Source organism: Nuphar pumila, chromosome 2 (genome assembly GCF_984573655.1).
Source record: "Nuphar pumila chromosome 2, dmNupPumi1.hap1.1, whole genome shotgun sequence".
NCBI lineage: Eukaryota > Viridiplantae > Streptophyta > Magnoliopsida > Nymphaeales > Nymphaeaceae > Nuphar > Nuphar pumila.
The window spans coordinates 54,108,394-54,134,587 of NC_143250.1; the positions used below are offsets into that span (position 1 = coordinate 54,108,394).

Here is a 26,194-nt window from a genome sequence, read left to right on the forward strand (position 1 = left end):
CACTATAAGCACCAACACCGTAAAAGAATATATGTTCAAACACACACCAAGAACACTTGAACAAAAGTACCAAAAAGGTACAAAGGGGGCACCCACAAATGCATAAGTTGAATCCAATAAGAGAAGGTGAACACTAAAAGCTCTCACAAGAATACTTCTTAAAGGGGGGAAAACCCCCTATTTATAATACAAAAGGAGACCAAGTGGGAAGGGCTCCTACTAGACATTGGAGCCCCTCCAACGGCTAGAATTCTAACCGTTGGAGGGGGTCCAAGGTCTACCCCCTCCCACTTTGACTTAGTCAAAGCAATAAAAAAATAAAAAAGAAAAAAGAAAGAAATAGAAAAAGAAAAATAATAAAAATTACATGCATGTTCACAATTGTGAAGATGCGTAAAAAGAAAGAATGTTGAAATGAACAAAATGCCCCTAGGGCTTACAATATATATATATATATATATATATATATATATATATATATATATATATATATATATATATATATATATATATATAAGAGTGACACTTCGCGGTTGCGCGGCCTTCGGGCCAGTGCTGCGACGTTTACGAGGGATGCAACTCCGCCTGTGTAGTTATACACTGCCGGTCCCAAGCCCGGATAAAGGAGGAGGGTTGCGGTAAGCCTGTGACAGCCAGCATAAAAACTTTGTCATATCCTATGAAAATGAACCAATATGAGAATTTCGTTGGGGCGTTCCCTACTGAGCGACGCGCTGTACTCTCTAGGCCCAGAGGTAGTGATAAATGTGCAAGGGTTGCTAGGTCGTCGCCCAGAAGCGACGCGTCACACCGGCGCCCGGGTGTGGTGTCAAATAGGCAAGGGTTCCCTCACTTTGTTGGATGGGTGGGGGTAAAGAAGTTAGTCCAAGACCATAAAATTAGGTTAGCCACTTGGAACATAGGGTCTTTAACTGGTAAGTTGGTAGAGTTAGTAGATGTTATGTGTAGGAGAAAGATTGATATTTTATGTCTTCAAGAGACCAAATGGGTAGGTGAGAAAGCTAAAGTGATAGAACCTTGGGGATATAAGATTTGGTATACAGGAATAAATAGGAATAGGAATGGAGTAGGGATTGTTATGAGTCGTCAGTTTATAGATAATGTAGTTGAGGTCCGTAGGAAGGGTGATAAAATTTTACTTATTAAATTAGTATTAGGTACGGATATTATTAATATTATTAGTGTTTATGCACCTCAAGTAGGTTTAGATGATTCCATTAAGCATCAATTTTGGGAAGATTTAGATGGAGTAGTACAAGAGACATCTTATGGAGAAAAGCTTTTCATCGGCGGTGACCTTAATGGACATGTAGGCATTAGTAGGGATGAATTTGAGAATATCCATGGAGGCTATGGTATAGGAGAAAGAAATGAAAGTGGAGAAAGGATTTTAGATTTTTGTTTGTCCTATGATATGATCTTAGCAAACACTTGGTTTACGAAGAGGGAGTCTCACCTAGTAACATTTAAAAGTGGGGTTAATACGAGTCAGATAGATTTTTTCCTACTTAGAAAGAGAGATAGGGGTTGTTGCATCGATTGTAAGGTTATACCAGGAGAAAGTGTAGCTACACAACATAGAGTCTTAATTTTAGATCTTAGAATTAGACAATGCCGCAAAAGGGATAGACATAGGATAGATCCTAGAATTAAGTGGTGGGCACTGAAAGGAGCTAAACAAGGAATGTTTGTAGAGCAGGTAGTTAAGGAAGTTGATTGGTGTCTCGAGGAGGATTCATAATCAATGTGGAATAAGATAGCGGGTGGTATGAGAAAAGTAGCTAAGGAGGTATTGGGTGAGTCTAAAGGCGGTGCACCACTAGGTAAGGATACATCATGGTGGAACGAGGATGTCAAATTAGCTATTAAGGTTAAAAGAGAGTGTTATAGAAATCTAAGTAAGAGTCGTGATAATGAGAATTTGGAGAAGTATATGATAGCAAAGAAGGAAGCTAAAAAAGTTGTTCGAAACGCGAGGGCTAAGGTATATAAGGAGGTTTATGACAAGTTGGATACCAAAGAAGGCGAGAAGGATATTTATAGGCTTGCAAAGATGAGAGATAGGAAATCGAAGGATTTGGGTATGGTTAGATGTATCAAAGATGAAACGCAAAGGGTTTTAGTCAAAGATGAGGAGATTAAGGAGAGATGGAAAGATTATTTTGATAAGCTATTTAATGATAGTCATGCTCAAGATCTTGGAGACTTCTCTATTCCTTTTCATGAGATAAATCGTGACTTCATGCGCAAGATTCAAAAGAAAGAAATTGCAGAGGCTTTGAAGAAAATGAAATCAAGAAGGGCAGTTGGCCCAGATGGTATACCTATCGAGGCTTGGAAATGCTTGGGAGAGAAAGGTTTAGAATGGTTGACAAATCTTTTTAACTTGATTTGGCGAACAAATAAGATGCCTAATGAGTGGAGGAAGAGTACTTTGGTGCCTTTATATAAGAATAAGGGTGATATACAAGATTGCACAAACTATCGTGGTATAAAACTCATGAGTCATACTATGAAACTTTGGGAGAGGGTGATTGAATCTAGGTTGAGGAAGGTTGTCATGATATTGGAGAATCAATTTGGTTTTATGCCTGGAAGATCAACTATGGAAGCTATACATCTTCTTAGACAACTTATTGAAAGATATAGAGAGAGGAACAAAGATTTGCATATGGTTTTTATTGATTTAGAGAAGGCATACGATAGAGTACCTAGGGACGTTCTCTGGTGGACAATGATGAAGAAAGGTGTTTCTCTCAAGTACATTAGTATAATTAAAGATATGTATGAAGGAGTAGTAACCAATGTCCGCACTTGTGGAGGGGTGACAACCAATTTCCCGATAACGGTTGGGTTACATCAAGGATCTGCTTTAAGCCCTTTCCTATTTGCGATAGTGATGGATGAGCTTACGAGATCAATTCAAGAAAATGTACCGTGGTGTATGTTGTTTGCTGATGATATTGTTTTGATTGATGAGTCTAGAGCTGGGGTTAATGCTAAGTTAGAATTATGGAGACAGACATTGGAAGCTAGAGGTTTAAAGTTGAGTAAGAGTAAGACTGAATATATGGAATGTCGGTTTAGTAAGCAACGAAGTAGTGATGGGAGTGTAGTGAAGCTTGGTGAGCAAGATATACCGGTGAATGATTATTTCAAATATTTGGGATCCATCATTCAAAAGTATGGAGAAATTGATGGAGATGTAAATCATAGGATAAAGGTTGGGTGGATGAAATGGAAAAGTGCTACTGGAGTGCTGTGCGATCGTAAAATGCCATTGCGGTTGAAGGGAAAGTTTTATAGGACGACTATTAGACCCGCTTTACTATATGGTACGGAATGTTGGGCTGCCAAGAGACATCATATTCAAAAAATGAGTGTAGCTGAGATGCGGATGCTTAGATGGATGTGTGGAAATACAATAAAAGATAAGATTCAGAACGAAGAGATACGTAAGAAGGTAGTTGTTGCACCCATTGAAAATAAGATGCGAGAGAATCGTTTACGGTGGTTTGGACATATTCGGCGAAGGCCTAATGATGCTCCAGTTAGAAGGTTGGAGAAATGGGAAAATATATTAGTTAAAAGAGGTCGGGGTAGGCCTAGGAAGACTTGGATGGAGATGATAGGAAAGGATATGAATGCTTTGAACCTCACCGAGGACATGGCGTTGGATAGAAATGATTGGAGGAAAAGGATTCATGTGGAAGACCCAAAATGAATTTCTTTTTTGGTTCATATCGCTGACCCCAATTGTTTTGGGATGAAGGCGTAGTTGTTGTTGTTGTTGTTGTGAAGAGTGACACATTTTAACACCCCCCCTCAAACTTAGGGTGCGATGACAGAAAGTTTGCCAAGAAGAAAATGAAATCTCGGGGAACATAATGCCGTTGTGAAGAAGTCTACTAACTGGTATTCTGAAGTCACGTAAGGAAGCTCTATGACTTTTTGCAAGTAGGCTTCTCTGACATAATGACAATCCATCTCAATATGCTTGGTACGTTTATGAAACGTGTGATTTTTAGCAATATAAATTGCACTTTTATTGTCACAACACAATCTTTTAGGTCCCTGAATTTGCACCCTCATGTCCTTTAATAGTTGATTAATCCACACGATCTCCATAGTTGTAGAAGCCATGGCCCAATATTCTGCTTCTGATGAGGAAAGAGAGACTTTTTGTTGTGTTTTGTACCTCCACGAGATTAGAGATTCACCTAAAAAGATTCAAAACCCAGTGGTGGAGTAACAGTTATTTGGGTCACCTCCCCAATCAGAGTCAATATATGCAATCAATTCTAAATTAGAAGACGAGGAAAGAAACTCCCTTGTTTACTGTGCCTTTTATGTATCTGAGAATACGAAAAACAACACTCATATGAACCGAGGTGGGGGCATGCTGAAATTGACTTATAGTGTGAACGACGTGAGATATGTCGGGCCTTGTAATACTAAGATACATAAGAGACCCCACAAGTTGTCGATAAGGAGTAGGGTTATCCAGAGGAACCCCATAATCAATCTTCATTTTAGAGCCCACAACTTCAGGAGTCTCACAAATTTTCTCATCTGAAATGCCGAATCTCTCAAGAATCTCACAAACCAACTTAGATTGAGACAAAAAATAACCTCTATGAGAAAAGGCAACTTCAATACCCAAAAAATATGTCAGATATGCCAGATCTGACATCTCAAACTTTTTCTTCAGAGTGGATTTGATATTTTTGATGCATTTAACATCACTACTTGTAATAAGCATGTCATCAACATATAACAACAAAATCACAATTCCATCATTAGATCTTTTGATAAAAAGGGCTGTGTCAGTATAATAAGAAATAAATCCTGTTTCAATCATTATTTTGCTAAATCAATTGTACCAAGCTTTTGGAGCTTGCTTTAAGCCATATAAGGCTTTTCTAAGGCGGAGGACTTTTCCCTTAGGAACATTTATGCAAGGAGGTGCTTCCATGTAGACTTCTTCGTTTAAGTCTCCATTCAAAAATGCATTCTTAACATCCATTTGATATGTGTTCCATTTTCTAATAGATGCAATAGTAATTAAACATCTCACAGTGACCATTCTAGCCACAAGAGCAAATGTTTCATCGTAATCAATACCATACTCCTGACTGTACCCTTTTGCAACAAGTCTAACTTTGTATCTTTCAAGAGTCTCATCGCTCTTGGTTTTAACTTTGAAAACCCATCTACATCCAATTGCCTTCTTTCCTTTAGGAAGACATTGAAATTCCCAAGTTTTGGCTTGGTTAAGTGCACTAAGCTCAGTTTTCATAGTATCTCTCCATTCTAATTTCTCTTGAGCGTCTTCGAAGCTCCTAGGTTCTTCATATGAATGTATGACACTAAGACAAGCTCTATGTTTTGGAGAAAAAGATTCGTAAGATATAATTCTAGATGGGTTCCTTCAGGGTCTCTTTGTTCTTTGTAAGTTTCTAGATTGAGTAGACTCACTAAGATCACTATATCTTTCCATGGCACTTCTAAAGGAATCCCTATCCCTGTGTGAATAAGTAATTGGTTCACTTACTATTTCTTCTATAGGTTGAATAGACACAGAAATTTTATCATTTGTTTGTTCAACAGACACATGCATTTCATTCTCAAAGTTTGTCTCATCGTCATTGAAATCATCGTTCTTATCTAATAATTCAAATAAAAATGAATAATCAGCATCATCAGGAGAAGTTTTGTCTTTCTCAAAACCACTTTCATTTTCCAAAAAGGTTACATTTCTTGACACATAAAGCTTATCATTTTGAAAATCATAACATCTAAATCCTTTTTGGGTTTCTAAATAGCCAAGGAAAGCACAGGGAATGGCTTTGGGGGATAACTCGTCATTTTTATCGGTAAGAACAAAACATTTACAACAAAACATTCGTAATATGTTATAATCAGGTTCTTTTTGGAATAAGACTTCAAAAGGATATCTTTGGCTTAAGGTTTTGGATAGAAGACAATTTATTAAATAGACAAAGGCCAAAGCAGCTTTGGCCCAAAATCTTTTTGGAATTCTTTGAGAGATTAGTAAGGTTCTTGTAGTTTCAATGACATGCCTATGTTTTCTGTCGGCTAAACCGTTCTGTTGAGGGGTTTTGGGACAAGACCTTTGATATATAATCACATTTTCCTCAATATATCTTATAAAATCATTTGAGAGATACTCTTCTCCGGAATCGGTTCTAAAGACTTATAATTTTCCATTGAATTGAGTTTGAATCATAGCATGAAAATTCTTAAAGGTAGAGAAAACTTCATGTTTATGTCAAAGAAAATATATCCAACTATATCTTGAATAATCATCAACATAAATAACATAATACGAAAAACCTTCCTTAGAGACAACGGGTGCGGGTCCCCATACATTCGAATGCACAATTTCAAAAGGCTTGGTTGAAAACGTTGATCTTGATCCAAAAGGCAAGCTTCTCATTTTTCCCAAAATGCAATCATTACAATTGAAGTTCTCCTTACATAGAGTTTTAGTAAACTGAATATGAGAAAGTTTGTCAATATTTGGATGCCCAAGACGTTTATGCCAAACATTTATATCTTTATGTTGGACAATGCTACAAAAAAATGTTTTCGAAATTTGAAGAAATTCCATAAAGTAGAGATCACCCTTTCTAGAGCTTTCCCCAATCAACTTCCCGGACTGGCGATCCTGTATCCAACATTTATGTGATGAGAATTTGATATCACACTCATAATCCGAAAGTTGAGAGACAGAAAGTAAATTTAAATTCAATTTTGGGATAAATCTAACTTTAGGAATAAAAAAATTTTGTCTTTCAAAATCACTGGTTCCTTTGATTTCAAGAGAAGCCCCATCTGCAGTAGATACAAAGGATGGTAAAATATTTTTAGAATAATTGGACAAAGCAAGTGCATTCAAAGTCATGTGAAAGGATGCTCCTGAATCTAAGAGCCAAAAAATTTTACCTGGAGGTGAAGAGGACATAGCGGCTCCGGAGATAGATCCTTTAATCAATGGTTGAAGGGCTTCAACAATTTGTTGGAGAGAAAGAGATCCATTTGATGAAGATGGTCGTTCTTCCGGTTGAAAGGTGATAGCCATTGCAAGCAATTTTTTCTATTTAGGGAAAATAGGCTTTATATGCCCCAGTTCTTTACAAAAATGACAATGAAGCTTGCTATAATTTCTCTTACCATATTGTCCATTTCCTCCTTGATATTGATTCTTGAAATGAGAAGGTTTGTAGGTTTTTACATTGTTCCCCGATCTTGACACCACATAAGCTCCTTCATCTTCATTCTTAGAAGGGATGGACAATACATTTTGATTGGTTCTATTCATTCCCAATCTAGTTTCCTCTCCACTCAATTTAGTTAAAACTGTGAAGAATCCTTGCTAACAATTTCAATACACAAAATAAATGCACAGTGTTTATAAGCTTTACACCACAAAAGAAGTGCAATAAATGCACAGTGTTTATAAGCTTTACACCAAAGAAAGTGCAATAAATGTATAGTATTTATAAGCTTAAGGAGACAACTCCTTACTGTAATGCATACATACAATGGGCTCACATAGCCCTTATTTATAAGCATACTTAAGGGACGTTGGGCTATTCCCAACATCTCTTATTAGAGACGTTGGGAATCAACCCAACGTCTATCTTTTTAAAACTGTGTACACAATCAGTGCTGACTGTTGTACACTGTACACAGTCAACCACTGACTGTGTACAAAAACATTATATAAAAAAAAACAAAAATAAGAAATGGAAAAATTATAAAAATAAGAAAAAATAAAAAGGAGGAATTATAATCATATTAAAAAACATGAATATGCGTAAAATATAGAAATGACTGAAATACCCCTACAACCAATACAAGAAAGAAATATATATTTTATATATATAAGTAGATGGATACATGTACATATATATGAAATATATATATGCATATGTATCTTTTTTTATATATATAAAATATATATAGAAAATACATTGTCTTATAAATTACAATTTAACAAAAACATCTTCCAAAGGCTGGGAAGAGAAGGAAGATAAAAGAAAGGATCTAGATTGCTCAAACTCGGGACTAAGCCCATTTAAAAAATTAAAGAAATGATCCTCTTGAAGTTGTTTTTTCCTTAGCTCAATCGCCTCTCCACTCCACTTTGGCTGGAGGAGGGCAAGCTCATCCCATATAACCGATAACTCGGCAAAATATTTCCTTATGATCAATTCTCCTTATTGGAGAGTCAAAGCCTTCTTTTGAAGATAATATTTATGAGATAAATCTCTTGACGTATACATTCGTTCAAGATATTTCCATACTTGATATGCCTTTTTAAAATTCAAAATATTGGCATTGATTTTAGTTTCAACGGAAGAAAAGAACCATGAAAGAATTTTGTAGTTTTTCATTTCTCATTCTTCATGCTTCTTATTATATTCTTCAAAAGCCCTCTCTCTTTCTTCCCCTTCAAGGACCTTAATCTCCCCTTCCTCAACAATAGTAACTTTAGGTTCGGGTTTGGGAATAGTTCCTTAAACATATTCCCAAGACCCTTCCCTTTGATATGGTCCTCCATATTTCCGGCCCAAACTTGATAATTCATTCCATTTAATTTGAAGCCAAGGGGGAAGTGTGAATCCTTTTCACCCATTAGAGAGAATAGAAAGAGAGGTAAATACATACCACAATATAAAATGAATTCCTACTTGATGTAGGATGCTTCTAAAATATTGAATGAAGGACCGAGTCTTCACTCCAACCACCACACCTTGGTGGCATGCTTTTAGAGGTGCTCAAACAAAGAGAAAAGATGCACGATCTTCTTTTCTTTTGAACCTGACTCTGATACCATATAAAAATACCTTCGAAGATGTGCACTATAAGCACCAACACCGTAAAAGAATATGTGTTCAAACACACACCAAGAACACTTGAACAAAAGTACCAAAAAGGTACAAAGGGGATACCCACAAATGCATAAGTTGAATCCAATTAGAGAGGGTGAGCACTAAAGGCTCTCACAAGAATACTTCTTAAAAGGGGGAAATCCCCCTATTTATAATACAAAAGGAGACCAAGTGGGAGGGGCTCCTACTAGACATTGGAGCCCCTCCAATGGCTAGAATTCTAGCCGTTGGAGGGGGTCCAAGGTCTACCCCCTCCCACTTTGACTTAGTCAAAGCAATAAAAAAATAAGAAATAAAAAAGAAAGAAATAGAAAAAGAAAAATAATAAAAATAAAAATTACATGCATGTTCACAATTGTGAAGATGCGTAAAAAGGGAGAATACTGAAATGGCCAAAATGCCCCTAGGGCTTACAATATATATATATATATATATATATATATATATATAAGAGTGACACATTTTAACAGATGATATCTCTAGCGATGATGAACTCGATGACTTTAGTGAAAAAGAAAACATAGTTGAAAACAACCATCCTTCTTATCAATCTGTTGACCCACCTATAGAGGAAAAAACATCTAATGATCCCATTACTTATACACATAGAGACAAAGATAACTTTAAAAGTGCAATTGAAAGGTATAGAGTGAATCTAGTGAATCTTCTTCATTGAACAACTCTCGTAGAACTGAAAGAATTAGGAAAAATCCTTCTAGATTTATTTTCTATGAATCCTTCTCACCTAAATATCGAGCATGCCTTAGTGCTATTCATTCCTATATAGAACCTAAAATTTTTGAAGAAGCCAATAAAATGATAGTGGAGGGAGGCAATTGATAATGAACTTAGAGCCCTTAGGAAAACCAAAACTTGGGAATTCCAAGAATTGCCTAAAGGAAATAAAACTATAGGATGTAGGTGAGTTTTTAAAGTTAAAACCAAGAGTGATGGGTCTGTTGAAAGATATAAAGCCCGTCTTGTTGCCAAGGGGTATAGTCAAGAGTATGAAATTGACTACGATGAAACCTTTGCCTCAGTTGCCCGTATAGTTACTGTTAGGTGCCTAATTACAATTGCATCTATTAAAAAATAGAATATATATCAAATGAACATTAAAAATGCTTTCTTAAACGGAGATTTAATTGAAGAAGTTTATATGGATGCTCCTCCGGGTATGAATGTACCTAAAGGTAAGGTTCTTCGCCTACAAAAAGCTCTTTATGGTTTGAAGCAAGCTCCCAAGGCTTGGTATGATCGATTTACCAGTGTAATGATAGAAAGTGGTTTTGTTTCATGCTACACTGACACTGCTCTATTTGTCAAGAATTCTGATACAGGTATTGTAATTCTATTATTATATGTTGATATGTTAATCACAGATGATGATGCAATAGGGATCAAAAGTATCAAATCTACTCTAACCAAAAAATTTGAAATGCCAGACTTGGGTTTTCTAACATATTTCTTGGGCATTGAAGTTGCCTATTCTCACAGGAGATATTTTTTGTCTCAAACTAAACTTGCTTGTGAGATCATTGACAGGTTAGGCATTTCAAATGACAAAACTTGTGATACTTTTGAAGTAGTAGGAACAAAAATGAAGATTGATGATGGGATTCCTCTAGCAAATCCTACTCCTTACATACAACTTGTCGGTTCACTAATGTATCTTAGTATTACCAGGCCGGATATCTCCCATGCAGTGCATGTTGCAAGTCAATTTCAACATGCACCAACAACAGTCCATATGAGTGTTGCGCTTCGGATCATCAAATATGTGAATGGATCCATAAATAAGGGAGTATTTCTATCTTCATCTTTTGAGTTAAAATTAATTACTTATACTAACTCAGATTTGGGAGGTGACCCAGATAACCGTCACTTCACCATTGGTTTTTGTGTCTTTTTAGGAGAATCTTTGGTTTCGTGGAGATGCAAAAAACAATAGAAAGTGTCTTTATCCTCCACAGAGGCTGAATATCGAGTCATGGCAACCACCACCATGAAAAATGTTTGGATTCGACAACTACTGAAAGATATGGAAGTTAATGTTCAAGGGCTTACATAGCTATGCTGCGACAATAAGAGTGCTATATATATTACAAAGAATCACACTTTTCATGAGCAGACAAATCATATCGAGATGAACTGACACTATGTTAGGGAAGAATACCTAAAGAATGTCATTGATCTGTCGTATGTGACATCAGAATATCAGCTAGCTGACTTTTTCACTAAGGCATTGTGTTCACCATGTTTTTTTTTCTCCTTGGCAAACTTTCGGTCATTACACCGTAAGTTTGAGGGGGGTGTTGAAATCTCTCTCTCTCTCTATATATATATATATATGCATATGTACTTATATATATATATATATATATATATAAAAGAAATGTATTTATTTTGTAATACCCGATAAGGGTAATTTTGTCATTTCTCTTCCTTTTACGCATATTCATATTTTTGAATATGTTTGTATTTTTATTTTTATTTTTATTTTCCTCTTTTATCTTTTCTTTTTTATTATTATTTAGGGGCCCCACAATAGGCATTGGGACCCCTCCAACAGTTAGAACTCTAACCGTTGGAGGGGCTCCAACGTCTATCTTGGAGCTCCTCCTTTGCTCCTTTTTATATTATATATAGGGGTGACTCCCCTTTGTATTTGCTAAGCTTTCTAGCAAAGCTCCTATTCATCTTAATAAATATTCTTCTTTATTTTATGCCTTTGAACATTTGTGTTCTCATTTATGTGTTGTGCCTTTGTGCACACTTGTTTCAAGTTCTCTTTTTGTGCCTTTGTGCACATATCACATTATTGAAGATTTAGTGCCTTTGTGCACATTGTCTCTTTGAAGACACTTTTACACTTGTCTGTTTAGTTTTTTTCTATTAATTAAATCTGAATCATCAAATTTCAATTTCTGGCAAGTTGCTTGATGGTTTGAGTGATTGCAGATAGATGCCAACATTACATGGATGTTTCAAGAAGAAGAGAGTGCTCGAAATGCTCCATCTACATCTTTTTTAAATCAGGATCTACCATTTTGTGTGAGTTGGTTATTGTAGTCCTCAGATTTGTACATCTAAATAAATATGTTTGGTGTTTCCTATTTCTCAAGATGTCACTCTAGGGCTGCAATTGCTATTTTTGCTTTTCAGGCATGACATTCAATATATAAGTTAAATGGTCATCCGTTTGTTTGTCTAGTAGGTATCACTTGTTATCATCAATACAATATGCTTTTCTTCATAAAAAATACATGTCTTGTTTGTTAAGATTAATGTAATATAAGTATATATATTGTTTAATATATATGGGAGTCAAGTCACAACTAGTTTGACTTGCTCCTAATGGCTAGAACTCTAGCCGTTGGGAGCTGGTTAAACTATCGTGACTAACTCCCAACAACTAGAATTCTAGCTGTTGGGAGCTCTCTCCCATGCTTTTATGAGAGAGGTCTTCCCGTTTTTATTTCATTTTTCTTCTCCCTTTCTCTCCTCTACCCTTCTCTATAAATATGGGTGAGTGTGTGCCTTTGTAAAGTGAAAGAGTGATGGGTAGTATTAGGGTTGTATATTATTTTTCTTTGAGTGCATTGTAGTGAGGCTTGAATGTAATTTTATTTTGTATTTCTTTTAATGTTCATTATGAATAAAATTATTTATTTACATTTTGATATGTGTCTTTTAATTCTTAAGTTTGTTGTTTAAATGTATAATGTTTTGAGTCTTGGAGATCATCATGAAGTGCATTGAAATCCGCACCATTTGATGACATGGTATCAAAGCGAGGCATCGGTCTTGGAAAGGATTCGTATAAATAAATGAAATGGATTCAAAGATTTCGCATTCCGGTATGTATCTTTGGCTTCTTATTTTTTATATGTATGGTAAGTTTTAAAAAGAGTTATGTTAAAAATAAATATTTTTGTGAAGTATGTGGAAATTGTGGTATTTTGATATATATCTCAGATTATGAATGTGTAGTGAAAAACTATATTTTGCATATACTTTTACACAGTCATTTCATTTGATCATTCTTTTATATATATTGTGCCTTATTGTATATCCTCTTGTGGGATTTGTGATTGTGTTCTTTTAGAATACATCTTTTTTGTTCCCTTTGTGGTTAGTGTGAGTGTGTTCCTTAGAGAACACCTTTGTAGTTATCCACTCAAGTTGAATATGTGGCTTCTTATAATAGTATGTATTTTGCAAAATACTAAAATTTATATTTTTTAACATATGTATAGACTATCTTTGAATTTTTTTAATATATTATGATGTGATCAAGCATAATCTTTTATCATGTTGAGGCCTTTTGAATGTGTTATTTCATATATATTTGAGCAATTTCTCTATTAAGTAAAGATTGTTTTCAAATTACGTGTTGGATTAAGATTTGAAAGGCATAAACATGACTTGTTATCGTATAAAAAAATGTGTTTATCTTTTGTGATTTCTCTCTTGCATATTGATATTCTACATCATGCTTATTGAAAAATGTTACATTATGAGAAAAATCTCTTGTTTGTGTGATTATATATATGTGGATATATGAGGATCTATATAGCTCTTTGGGAATCTCTATTTAATTTTCTTCAATTGCTTCATAATAGACTTGTAATTTAGCTCTAACTTCTTAGTCATATGTGTTCTTGTCTCTTTAATGAGATTTATTAATTTTTTGTATGTAATGTGGTTAGTGCACTTGGTTCTCATTGGTGGATTTATGATCTTTTGAAGAATTCTTAAACTTCATAATTCCACCACCTCTATAAAGAGTGCTTATATTGGGCATGACTCGTTATATGCTTATTCAAGATTTTGAAAATTGTCATGAGACATCTTGTATTGCATATAATTGCACCCATTGACATATTGTTGTGCATATGATTGCACTAATTTTTATATTAAGGTTTTTACCTAACCTTTTTTGGATTTGATTTAAAACTTGTCTTTTCAAATCAGATATTTGATATGAACTCATCTATTTGGAAATTGAATTATGTGAGTATGTATTGCCTTTTTATGGCATTTTGACTTGTCCATTACAAAATTTTATATGATTCATCATCTCTCTTGGCCTTGTTGTTGGGTCAGGGTTAGCCGTTGAGGTGAGTTATGTGTGCACCTCAAATTATCTTATCAATCTGCAATTATCAAAGTTTATGTGTGTCGTGTTGACACCCGTCTTGGATCTGATTGATAGTTGATTGACATCTGTATCCGTATATGCTTTTGTGGATTCATAGATGTTTGTTGGGGTGAGTTTTATGCATCTCGTTTTATGTCAGTTTAGATTGTCAAATTATGTTTTGGCTCTAACTGACAGTTGTTTGATCTCTGCATCTGAGTGTAGTGTTTCACTCATTTGTTGTATGGCCATTATTATTATAAATGCTTATAACTCTGTTTATCTCTGATGGCTATCTTTTTTTTAAAATCATGGTATTTCAAAATATTGTTAAAATTGATATTCTTATTGACAACATTAGTGTGTTTCCATTACAAACCTTCTTACCTTGGGTGTTTTCTCCTTTTTATGCCTTTTATCTAAGTGTCATTATACAAGAGACATTTGTTCATACTTTTGTGTGTGTTTTTAGCCCTTTGTTGGCATTGAGATTATACTCTTGATCTAGTCGCTAATACACTTAATTTTTTAGTGTCATTATATGTAGACAATAGGTATTTATTCACATATTCATGTGTGTTTTTTTAGCCCATTGTTGTCATTATACTCTTGATCTAGTCGCTGATACACTTGATTTTTTAGTGTCATTATATGTAGACAAGAGATATTTATTCACACCTTCATGTGTGATTTTAGCCCATTGTTTGTATTATACTCTTGATCTAGTCGCTTATACACTTGTTTTTTTAGTGTCATTATATGTAGACAATATATGTTTATTCACATCTTTGTGTGTGATTATAACCCTTCGTTGGCATTATGCTCTTGTTCTAGTCGCTGATATACTTGTTTTTAAGTGTCATTATATGTAGACGAGATATTTATACACACCTTTGTGTGTCTTTGGCCCTTTAGTGGCATGATGTTTGTGCTCTTATTCTAGTCGTTGATACACTTGATGTTTGAGGTTTTGAGGCCTAGGAAGCGATGGCTTGTGGTAGTCAAACTAGTATTTTAATTTATAAAATTCATGCATTGAAATCCGCACCATTTCATGACATTGTTATGGTTTTGTAAGGGTTTCATGTTTCAAGTCAAGAGTGTTGTGCTATAGGGAATAAAATTTGAAATTTAGGTAATTTAATATTTCATTTGGACATACCACTGTGCTTTTGAGTTCTCACAGTCACACTCATTAGCTAATGCTACTCTCTCATAGCCTTCTTTTGTAAGGGTGATACATGCAATCAGATGAATGAGGGCGCTTCTGTTGGTCTATTCTGATAATGCTACGATGAGTGTTTGGGCAGCATAAGCTGGATTTTAGTGGTCGAGGTTTTAGTTATAGTGGTTGGGCAACTTGTTAGTCAATCAAAGTAGTTGATGCTTTTGTAGCTGATAGATATCTTTCTTTTTTTCTCCTTCTCTTGTGTAGATTATATATGTGTTGAGAAGCCATCTACGTTTCTATGCAATTAAGGGTAGTTTGGTAACTATTTAATAGGTCGGGTCTATGGTATTTACTTATTGTTGCAAAGGGTATTATTATACATACTTTATTGTTGGCTAATCTCTCTATTTAAGTGAGATTAGACCTAATGAGTAAACACGATTTATTCTTCTCTCTCTCTCTCTCAAACCCTAGCCGACTTCAACATGGTATCAGAGCTGATTGCAGATCTGGGCATGTGATCTGATCAAGTTCCTCCTCCTTTGGCAGCAACAACCTAGTTGCTCAACTCATCTGTAGCAACTAGGCTTACGCGTGGGAGCAACAAGTTTTTTTTGGCCTGCAGCTTGAATCTGATGCCAGATTCTTGGATCAGACGTTAGGCTTTGTTCTTGGTGTGTCATAGAGGATAGATTTACTGTCGACATCAGTGTGGAGGCCAGTCGATGGATACAAGTATGTGATTTATGCATCGTGGTCATCTGGTATGTAAACAAAACAAAAAAGATTGCAGTCACTGCTTGGAGTCAATCTGGTGTTGAATGATTCAGTTTTTTTTATCCAATTATGCGTTCAGATCTGGGTGTCGATCTGAGGTTGAATGATGCAGTTTTTTATGATTCAAGTCTATGTTCAGTTTTAGGTGATTCAAATCTACTTGTCATGATTGTGGGTTTCATGTTGTGTGTTGCATTCTTCCTCTTTGTGATCTAAATCAGATCTGTTGGGTCGATGGAAGTGTTTGTGGGTGGTGTTTTTAAATATGACAGTGAAAGTTGTCGATCGTGTGGAAAATCAGATCTGATCAACATCTCTTAAATTTGATCAGATCTATTAGTGTTGAAGTTGCAGATCGGTGTGGAAAATCAGATCTGATCAGCGTCTCTTAAATCTGATCAGATCTATTAGTGTTGAAGTTGCATATCAGTGTTGGTCAGATACATAGTCGTTGGTGGACATCTCAGATCAGAGTTCAAGGTTGTGTTTTAACTAAGCTATAACTGGTTATTGGCTGCACCCTTTCACAGAATAGTATATTTTTTTTTGCGGCAGACTGTGTGTGGGAGTGTCTGTGAAGTGGAACACATCTACAGTCCAATCTCATGGCTCAAACGCAGAAAAGGCTTTTGCTAATCCATTCTCCTATGGATCATCCGTAAAGCTTGATTAGACCAACTATGCTAGATGGTCTCGTACGTTCATGATGTCTGTCTCAGGGCATCGCAGAAAACATATTTTGTTAGAAAGTGAGCCTAAAGACAAAACTGAAAAGTATGCAACATGGGAAGAGGACAATGATATTGTCATGTCATGGATTATGAACAATGTGCAACCTTCTGTCCTTGATGGGCTAATTTATTACACAATTGCAAAACAAATGTGGGATAATTTGCGAGATACTTACTCACAAGAAACTAATGTAAGTCGTATTCTTCAAGTGAAACAAGAGATCTATCAATTGCAACAAGGAGAGCAAATTCTAGCCCAGTACTATGCCTCTGTGAAAGCAACATTTGAGAGACTAAATGCACATAGACCATTATGCTGTGATAAACAGAGGTTACACCAGGAGCACACCATGGTCGCGCGGTTCCTTACTGGCTTGTCAATTGAATTCTGAGTTGCCAAAGTTCAGATGTTGATGGGCTCAGATGTTCCCACTCTTGCTGAGGCATATAATCAGTTGAGGAGGCTTGCCATGTCTCTTCCTTTATCCCAGTCAGAATCACAAACCTCTGTTATGTTTGTCTCCTATGGCTGAGGCCGAGGTTCTATTCCTAATACACGAGGTCGTGGACGTGGTCGAGGCACATGAGTACGTTGTTATCGTCGCAAAATTTTTCCGTCTTCCCTTCCCTTGCAGGAGAGAAAGAGGAAAACATGCTTTCGCGAGTCAAACTTGACCAGATTTTGGAAATTGTTTTGAAATACTCACCTCTGTTTTGAAAATAACGGGAAAATCCATGGGATGGGGCTCGACCTGTCGGTACGAGGTTCGACCGTTCCTGCCGCCTTTAACAGGGGTAATCGAACCAAGGACCAAAATGTGCTTGATTTAGTTAAATTATCGAAATTGTGTTCTATCCTAAATGCACAGAGAATTCAAGCATGTGCTATGGGATTTTGTAAAATGTAATTTGGAAAAATATGATATATGCTTAGAAAACATTTGGAGTTGGAAAGCATTTCTCAAGAAAAAGATGGAAATCAAACTATCAGGAAACTCTGATGAAAAGATTTGAAATCTCGAGAAAAATTATGAAGCTTTGGGAAAATCATGAATGGTTGAAACTCCTGGGAGAATAGAAGTAATTCTTGAGAAAAGATGAACATTTGAAGGGAAGATGCTTGTTAGGAAAAGCTTCGAGTTTTGAAAGCTTTCTTTGGAAAATAGTTGAGATTCATTAGAAAATTGTTTGGAGATGGAAAATCAACACTCGGGAAACTGAAATCCTGAGAATCTTATCCTTGAAACACTGGGAAATCGATTTTGATCTTTAAGAAGGGTGAGAGACTCCTTTTGAAAATCTTGAGAAAATAACCTTTTCCATGGAGAACTGTGGAAAAACCGATTTTGAAAAATTCTCAGAGTTTCTTAAGAAATCAATTTTCCTAAGAATGAAATTTTCTTGAGAAAACCATGAGAAAAACCAGTAATTTCATGATGTAAATGATATGAATGAATGTCATTTTGTAAAAGCCTCTTTTCAGAAAAATATGTAATTTTAGAATTAAACTAAGCAAAATATCACATATTCTGACTATGGCCGTAAATATGTTTATAATTTACTTAGTCCATTCTAAAATAATTGGAAATATGCAGTGAAATTTTGGAAGATAGCCTAAGAGTGTAGGCTCAATGTGACTGGTAGAAAGATGATGGATCTGGGTCTCGTCCATATTCCGACTAGGGCCGTAAATATGGACTCCAACGAGTTCATCAACTCCCTAAGAGTTGGTGCACATGCCATTCGTGTACATCCATAGTGCTTTTGGAATAAAATGCATGAATCACATAATCAGGATATTGCATGAATTCAAACTATATGATATGCATCCTAATCTAAGCAGAAAATTAAATCTCTTATTCCAAAATTTACATTATTACATCACTAATTAAATAAAATAAAAAGAAATTGCAGACTTCAGCTCCTTCTTTTGAATGCCCTGCCAAACTTGAATTGGGGTTAGTTCAAATATGTGTGTTTTTCCAAGATTTCCAATAATATTTTGAAATTATTGGACTTAATTAGATATAAACCCTATTATCATGCTTTCTTGATATTTGAAATGATGTAAATGCAAGAGATTCAGTAAGAAATAGTTTGAAATTCGAAATTGTGGTCAAAATGACCAAAATACCCCTGATATTGAAGTTACACCTTTAAAATCAAGTGTTTTTTTAAGGAAATTTTGGTAAAATCAAGATTTTGAAATTTGAATTGGACCAAATGATGATGAAATGCAAGATGAGACATGATGACATGCTGTTAAACACCTTAGGACTGTAAAATCAGAATTTGACATTTTGCAATTCATCCAAAATAACAAATTTCACTTGTTTTTCGCTTGGATCTGGGTCCCGCGGGGCCCTATTTTGATGATACGGCTAAACCGAGCATCAAACAAATTCCAAATCACACCAAATTCGGTATGAAACATCTTCCTATCCTGATAAACAGCCTAGAATGCTAAAACCCATGAAATGACATGGTTAGGGTGCAAAAATTTATAGAAAATCCGAAAATGGGCGAATTTCGCCAACGGACCCGAACCAAATGTAACACTTGATGCGATAATACAAAAATTCCACCATAGAAACATTTGATATTTTGCAGACTGCTAAATGACATAAAATTGAACACTTTTGGATTTTACAGCCTCGGGATTTGAACTACGGTGAGTTCGGTAATAGGAATTTGGCTCTAATGGAGGTAAAATCGACCTGAGCTAATATAAAAATGCTAAAAAAATAGCAACCCACCATGGAAATTTCTGATATTTAAATGAGAAACTACTGACAGATGCGGAAACAACTTTCATTTTTATGATTTCGGCATTTGATCAACAGGAACAAAGATACAAATGTGACATTACTTGCCTAAATTAACAGAATAGACAAATGTGACAAAACAAGAGACTGGCAAGAAAAATCCGAAACTGCTATTAAAACTATTCTAAAAATCATAAAATTTCAGATGCAAATAGAGGACATCCCGGACATAACATTCAATTTTTACAGATTTGGATTTGAAGTAATACCCAAAGGGAACCCATCGACTTAAGTTGATCCAAAGTCTCAGAGGCCCAAATCAGGCTCTGACACGTGTCCCAAACTCTCGGATTTTGGTCAGACATCATAAAAATTCAAAAAAATCTAAGAAAATCAAATTCAAAACTAAACATTATTCTGAGTTCATAACATTTTTCAGATTGAAAATCGGACCTTATATAAGAGAGATCTCGATTTTACAAGTAGGAGATACATTTTCAAAACGTATCCCGGGTAACAAAACCCAACTTACCATTTTGAACTTTTACCACAGTAAACAAATTCAAATCATTCTGAATTTTTGGAAAATTGTTAGGGACATCTAAGGGCGCATACTATGATTTTATCAGCATTTTTAACAAAAAATAAATGCATTAAATGACGTGTGGACTGACTGACAAAAACAAAGAGTTACCTAAATGAAGCTGAATGCACGAAATATTAAATAAATTCATGGAACATGCTATTTTAATGAAATAAAATGTAAATATAACCTATTTTAACGCAAGAACATGATTAAATATGAAAATCTAATCAATAAAGCATGAAAGACATCTTTTTGATACGTGTCATTTTATGAGAATAGCTCGATCCATCCCTCGGATGAGCTCTTTCTTCAAAATGATGATTTGAATCGAGTAGGGATATTAATATAATGAAATCAATAGGGATAGAAGTGCACCTTGCATTTTCCTGCAGCTTTGGAACTCCCGAAATGAAAGGCTACAAACGGCTTCTTTCGTCCTTCGATCGATCCACGCCTAGATCGAATTGGGATTGATGCGAGCGAGGTTGGTGCTTCAATGCACCCTCTCCACTGAGCCCAAAGGGGGCGTGAATTCCAAAATTCAAAATCGTGTTTCGAAAAAGATCTAGGTTGAAGTTCAAAATCCAAAAGGAGCTCCCTCTAAGCTGGGCGTGGGACCCTGTATTTGTATCATTTTTTGAGATTTTTGAATTTCAAACAGGCTTAATCTGAGCCCTCCATGTGATGCCATCTCAGGGCATGCCACTTAGATTTTTGAAATAATTAAAATAAGAATTTTGTAGGTGAGACACCTCAGCAGGGGAATTTGAAAATTTTCAAAAAGCTTGCTTGATTTTCTCTGCAGGAGTCTCCAAAATGGTGCCACCTCAGAGGGTGCTATCTGGGGTTTGAAATTCAAAGTTTGCTTTTTGTAGGGAGCCCTCATGTGGCGCCACCTCATGGTGGGCTACTTTTATTTTGAATAAAATAAAATAAAAAATGAAGCCAAGTGGGGTTCTAGAATGGCACCACCTCAAAAGGTGTTTGAGATTTAAAGCTGGAATGAGGGGAGAATGCCATGTGGCACCACCTTTGAGGAGTTTAAATATTCAAATTTCTGCTTTTTTTGAGAAGAGCAGAGAATGACATGTGTCATTTGCTTTTTTTGCGAAGAGCAGAGAATGACATGTGTCATTTGCTTTTTCTGAAAAAGGCCAAGAGTGACATGTGTCCTCTACTTTTTCTAAAAGAAGCTAAGAGTGACATGTGTCACTTACTTTTCTGAGAAAAGTAAGGAGAGACATGTGTCACTTACTTTTTTGAGAAAAGTAAGGAGAGGCATGTGTCAGTCTGCTTTTTCTGAAGAATGGAGAGATTGACACGTGTCCTCTGCAGGAGACACACTTCAAATGGCGCCACCTCAGGGGAGACAAGCTTTACTTTTTCTGAACAGGGCAACACATGACACTTGGCATCTCATGGTGACCTTGGAATGACACATGGCACAGGGTGAAGATGGTGGACATATGGCGCCATCTTAGAGAGGTCCCACATTGACACTTGGCAAAGAAATGGAAAGAGATAGAAAATGACATATGGTGCCACCTCTAGGTGAACCCCACACTGACACATGGCAGGGAAATGGGAGGAGAGAGAAAAGACAAGTGGCACCAATTCAGGGACAAGGCTCCTATATTTTTGGGTTTTTCAAAATTCAGTTTTTTCAAAAGAAAAGCCTATGTGACACCACCTCAGTGTGGGTCCCACATTGCTTCTTTATTGAAATAAAGACAAGACAATAAACCTCTTTTTGGAATTTTCATAAAAATCTAGACCAATTGGCAAAATAGAAATTTTGAAAAGAGTTGGCCCCTGTGGGGTGATTTTGCAAAAGAATGATATTGGAAATTGTTGACAAAAGGGGTAAAATCTGAGATGAAGTGGCTGAAATCCATATTGAAAACTATCCAGATCGTTTTCCTGAGGAAACATTTTGAAATTCAGAGTCCTTGGGGTAAAATGGGAAGAATTGATAATTTTGAAGATCCAGGGTTTCGAAATTGATTTTGAAAATATTTGAAATTTGAATCTGGATTGAAAATTTTGAAATCGAGAGTTCTGGACCTCGAAATGACATGCTGTGCAGTGCAGTGATATGAAATGTTCATGCAATGACATGTCTTATGAAATGTAATCTTGAATCAGGATTTGGAGATTCTCGTCTCCTGTCAGGGATAGGATTTTGAACATCTGAGCTAAAATAGAGAAATTTTGAGAGTTGCAGATGAAATTTGGAATTTTGCGGGTTCCAGGCCCAGAAAATGACCATTTTGCCCTTCAGCGATTTCAAAGGCTGGATGATGATGCTTGGTAGAAATGTCAGAGAGGTGAATGAAAATCTGGGGTGTTTACAGACGTGGCAAGATCCAGTGTATCTATTGGGGGAGATTTGGTCATTTAGAAGATAGATGCTTTGACAAGCATGGGTGACCTCCTGCACATTCAGCTAAAGTTCCTACAGCTCAAGTTGCCAAACCCGAGTCTCCCGTTGTTCCTCCTAGTGATTCAGTTACACTCACTCGTGCTGAGTATGATGATTTGTTGGCACATCGTCTGTCTAGTTCCCCCGTGGCTGATGTTGCATGTTCTACAAGTGATGATTTATCTTGCGAAGGTAGTAGGTGGATTATTGATTCAGAGGCATCTAGACATTTGTGTGGAAATGCCTTTGACTTTTCTAATTTGGATAGTGTTGCTAACCATAAAAAGGTGGTTCTTGCCGATGGAAGTTCCTCTCCCATTGTTGGTCAGGGAAATATCTCCATCTCCCCTACTCTTCAATTATCAAATGTTCCCCATGCCCCTTCATTCCCTCAAAATTTGTTATCTATTAGTCGTGTTACAAAAGAATTGAATTGTAGAGTAATATTTGATCCTGCATGTTGCACTTTTCAGAACTTGCTGACGAGAAAGATGATTGGTGGAGGCTACGAGGAAGGTGGAGTCTATTATCTACATCAACCAATTGGATATGTTCATTCGGCAATTGATTCCTCCTCTAGTCCGCTATTTTGGCATCATCGTCTTGGTCATCTCCCGTTGCTTAAATTTCATAGAGTTAATCCTCACATCTTGTCATCCACTACCCTGCTGTGTGAAGCGTGTCAGCTTGGGAAGCATCATAGGAGTTCATTTTCGTCTAGTCAGAGTCCTTCAAGTCAAAATTTGTTTGATCTTCATGTTGATGTTTGGGATCTAAGTATAATTCTTAATCGTTTTAAGTGTCGTTATTACTTAGACATGAAATTCCACTAGAGGGGGGGGGGGTGAATAAGGAATTACTAAACAGATCGATAAATTAAAAATATGATGCAATAAAGGCACAACACATAAACACAGAATATATACTGGTTCGGTCAAAACCCTGACCTACATCCAGTCTCCAAGCAAACCACTTGAGCTTTCCACTATAACATCCGAGTCACCGGATAAATAGTACAATACCCTCTTCCTCAGAGGTCTTCTTCTCTCAACAGAGAAGGGGCACACCCTCTTCCACAGAGGTCTTCTTCTCTCAACAGAGAAGGACAACACCCGCTTTCACAGAGGTCTTCTTCTCTCAACAGAGAAGGGCAACACCCTCTTTCTCAGAGGTCTACTTCTTTCAACAAAGAAGGAATACAGTGAATAACAGAAAGTTACAATACTTCCTATAGAACCTTCAGAATGATATGAATGCACGAATGAAGGATTCTCAGAATGTTCTGTTCTTTTCACTCAGAAGATACTCTTTGTCAAAGAGCTATTCTTGACTTTTTCTCTTTTTTTTCTCTTTCTTTTTCTAGGCTCTCTTTCAAATATCAAATAGGAATTTTTCTCGTTGTAAGCCCACATGTCCATTCCCTGTTAGAATAGTTTATTTGAGTGTGTTTATATAGCTTTAAAAAAGTAGTTGTTACTTATTTGAAATCGTAGTCTTTTTGAGATGTGAAATGTCATGTCATTTCAAAAACCAAATTTATGGGTTTTCGAAAAAGTCTTCTTCTCTTTAGATGGTCTTTAGGAATGCATGGCTCATCAAGCTTTTTCTTCAAGGAGTATGATTGCACCATAGTTGTACTTGAACAGTAGGTCTCCATCCTTTTTGAGTGAGATATCCTTGCATCAAATACTCGTTAGATATATGGCAAAACATATCCAGTCATAATATAACATTTTTCAAGAAGACATATTATCAAAAAGACATTATGCATAGAAATAATAATATCATAAAAATATTAAAAAATGTCAAAGACGAGTATTTTTCTCCAATAATGGAGACAGGTTTTTCTCCCCCTTTGTCATGGACAAAAAGGAAGGGATCAGAGTAAGCAGAGTTATTACAGACCAAAAATAATGTAAAGTTATTACAGACGTCATGAATGAAGAGTTCATTTTGATCCGGAGGAGGGGTGAAACTTCCGGAGTAAAGCATCTTGGCCGAGTTGTAGTGAAGCTTGATTCTTCAGAAGGAGATCCTGGGTGTTCTGGACATTGACAAGAGCTGAGAAGATGTCAAGGTCAGAAGTTGCTGCTTGATCTGCTTCTTGAGGGCCTTCGTCGTCAGAGTTTAGGTGAGAGGACTCTTCTTCATGGAGAGAGGACTCATCAAATATATTGTTTGAGTAGTAGACGACATCTGTTGCAAGAGGAATCTGGAAGAATTCAAGAATGAGTGTGATGAAATATCCGAAGGGAAGAGACTTAAAGGAACGAAAGTTGATCATGTTGTGGAAGATGACACTGGACCAGTTGATGGGAAAAGCAGAGAAGATGGCATAAAAAAGAAAGGAGACTTCATTTGCAATAAATCCCCTAAAGGGCGACTTGGGGACGATATTGGAGGAAAGAATTTTGGACAACAATAGAGCATGAGGTTGGAGATTGCTCTCATGCCATGGGAAGTGAGTGGAGCGAGTGGAGAGGAGGATTTTCTGAAACACAGAGTGGTCGAGAGGAACAATGTTGGGAAGCTCAATACCGTAAGAAGAAATATTCAAAATGTTGCCTAACTGAGATATGTCGAAGGAGAAAATTTTTCCATGTACCATGGAAGTGATAGAAGAGTGATCATGGTCGATAGAAAGGTTGGTGTAGAATATTTTGATAAGATGAGAATAGACGAGCATTCGTTTCGGAGAGGTTAGAACATGAATAAGTTCGAAAAGAGAAGTTTGTAAATCAAAAGCTGGAAAGGCTTCAAGGTGAACCAAACTGCCTGGCAGGATGGTCAAAGATTTTATGGAGTGATAAGTGTGAATGAGATCCGGAAATCTCAACTCCGAAGCTTGGAGTAAGTCGGATGTGCAAGAGAAAGCCATTGCAAGAGCTTAGGAAAAATGAGCAAGAGAGAAGAGCTTGGAAGGAGTAGTAGTTTGCAAGAGAATAGAGATATTCGTAGGGAATTGATGAGAGATGAATCAATCTATTAAATAGAAGGAGAAAAGTAATGGTGATAAGAAATGAATGACATTTGAAGTGAAGGATTTTTAGATTTTAGCTGAAAGAGGAAATGCGTGAGTTGGAAATAAAGAGGCTTGTGAATGACAAATCAAATCAGTTTTTTTGGATGATAGTGTATTGTATGTTAAGAAGGACATAGTTTTTAAATTTTTCTATATAGATAAAGGTTTACTATGGGAGAGTTTGTCGAAGTTTGATATGTGTCATGTGATGCATATGGACTATCTTATTAGACTAGGATTTTAAAGAGTTTCGTGTGATGAAGAGATGTGAGAAAAGATGTATAGTGAAGGAAATAATGGCCTAATAAAACAAACAACTTTTTTAAGCCAAATATTATGTTACTTTATATGAAAGCATACAAAATCCGTGAGAGATGAATTTGGAATAGGACAAGCAAGGATGCAATAATTTCTTATTTGAGAAGAATTTTTGTAGGAGAGTGAAAAAAATTTATAAAGACAGGTGAGTTGATATATGAATTTGAAAGAAAGAGAGAGAGACATTATAAATGACAACAATCCCTTGATGTATGACATAAAGTCATGATTGATGTTTGGCTAAGAAGGCATGGTTTTAATGGAGGGAGTTCATGGTTTTTTAAAACGATAAATTTAAATGTATAATGGTCACGGAT

General features: G+C 36.0%; 1 protein-coding gene across 1 annotated transcript; it reads left to right on the plus strand.

Moving 5' to 3' along the window:
* Positions 1-16,739: 16,739 nt before the first annotated feature.
* Positions 16,740-17,156, plus strand: LOC149845494 (uncharacterized). Its single transcript, XM_089988128.1, has one exon. The coding sequence runs from the start codon at positions 16,740-16,742 to the stop codon at positions 17,154-17,156; it is 417 nt and encodes a 138-aa protein (XP_089844254.1).
* The last annotated feature ends 9,038 nt before the right edge of the window (positions 17,157-26,194 follow it).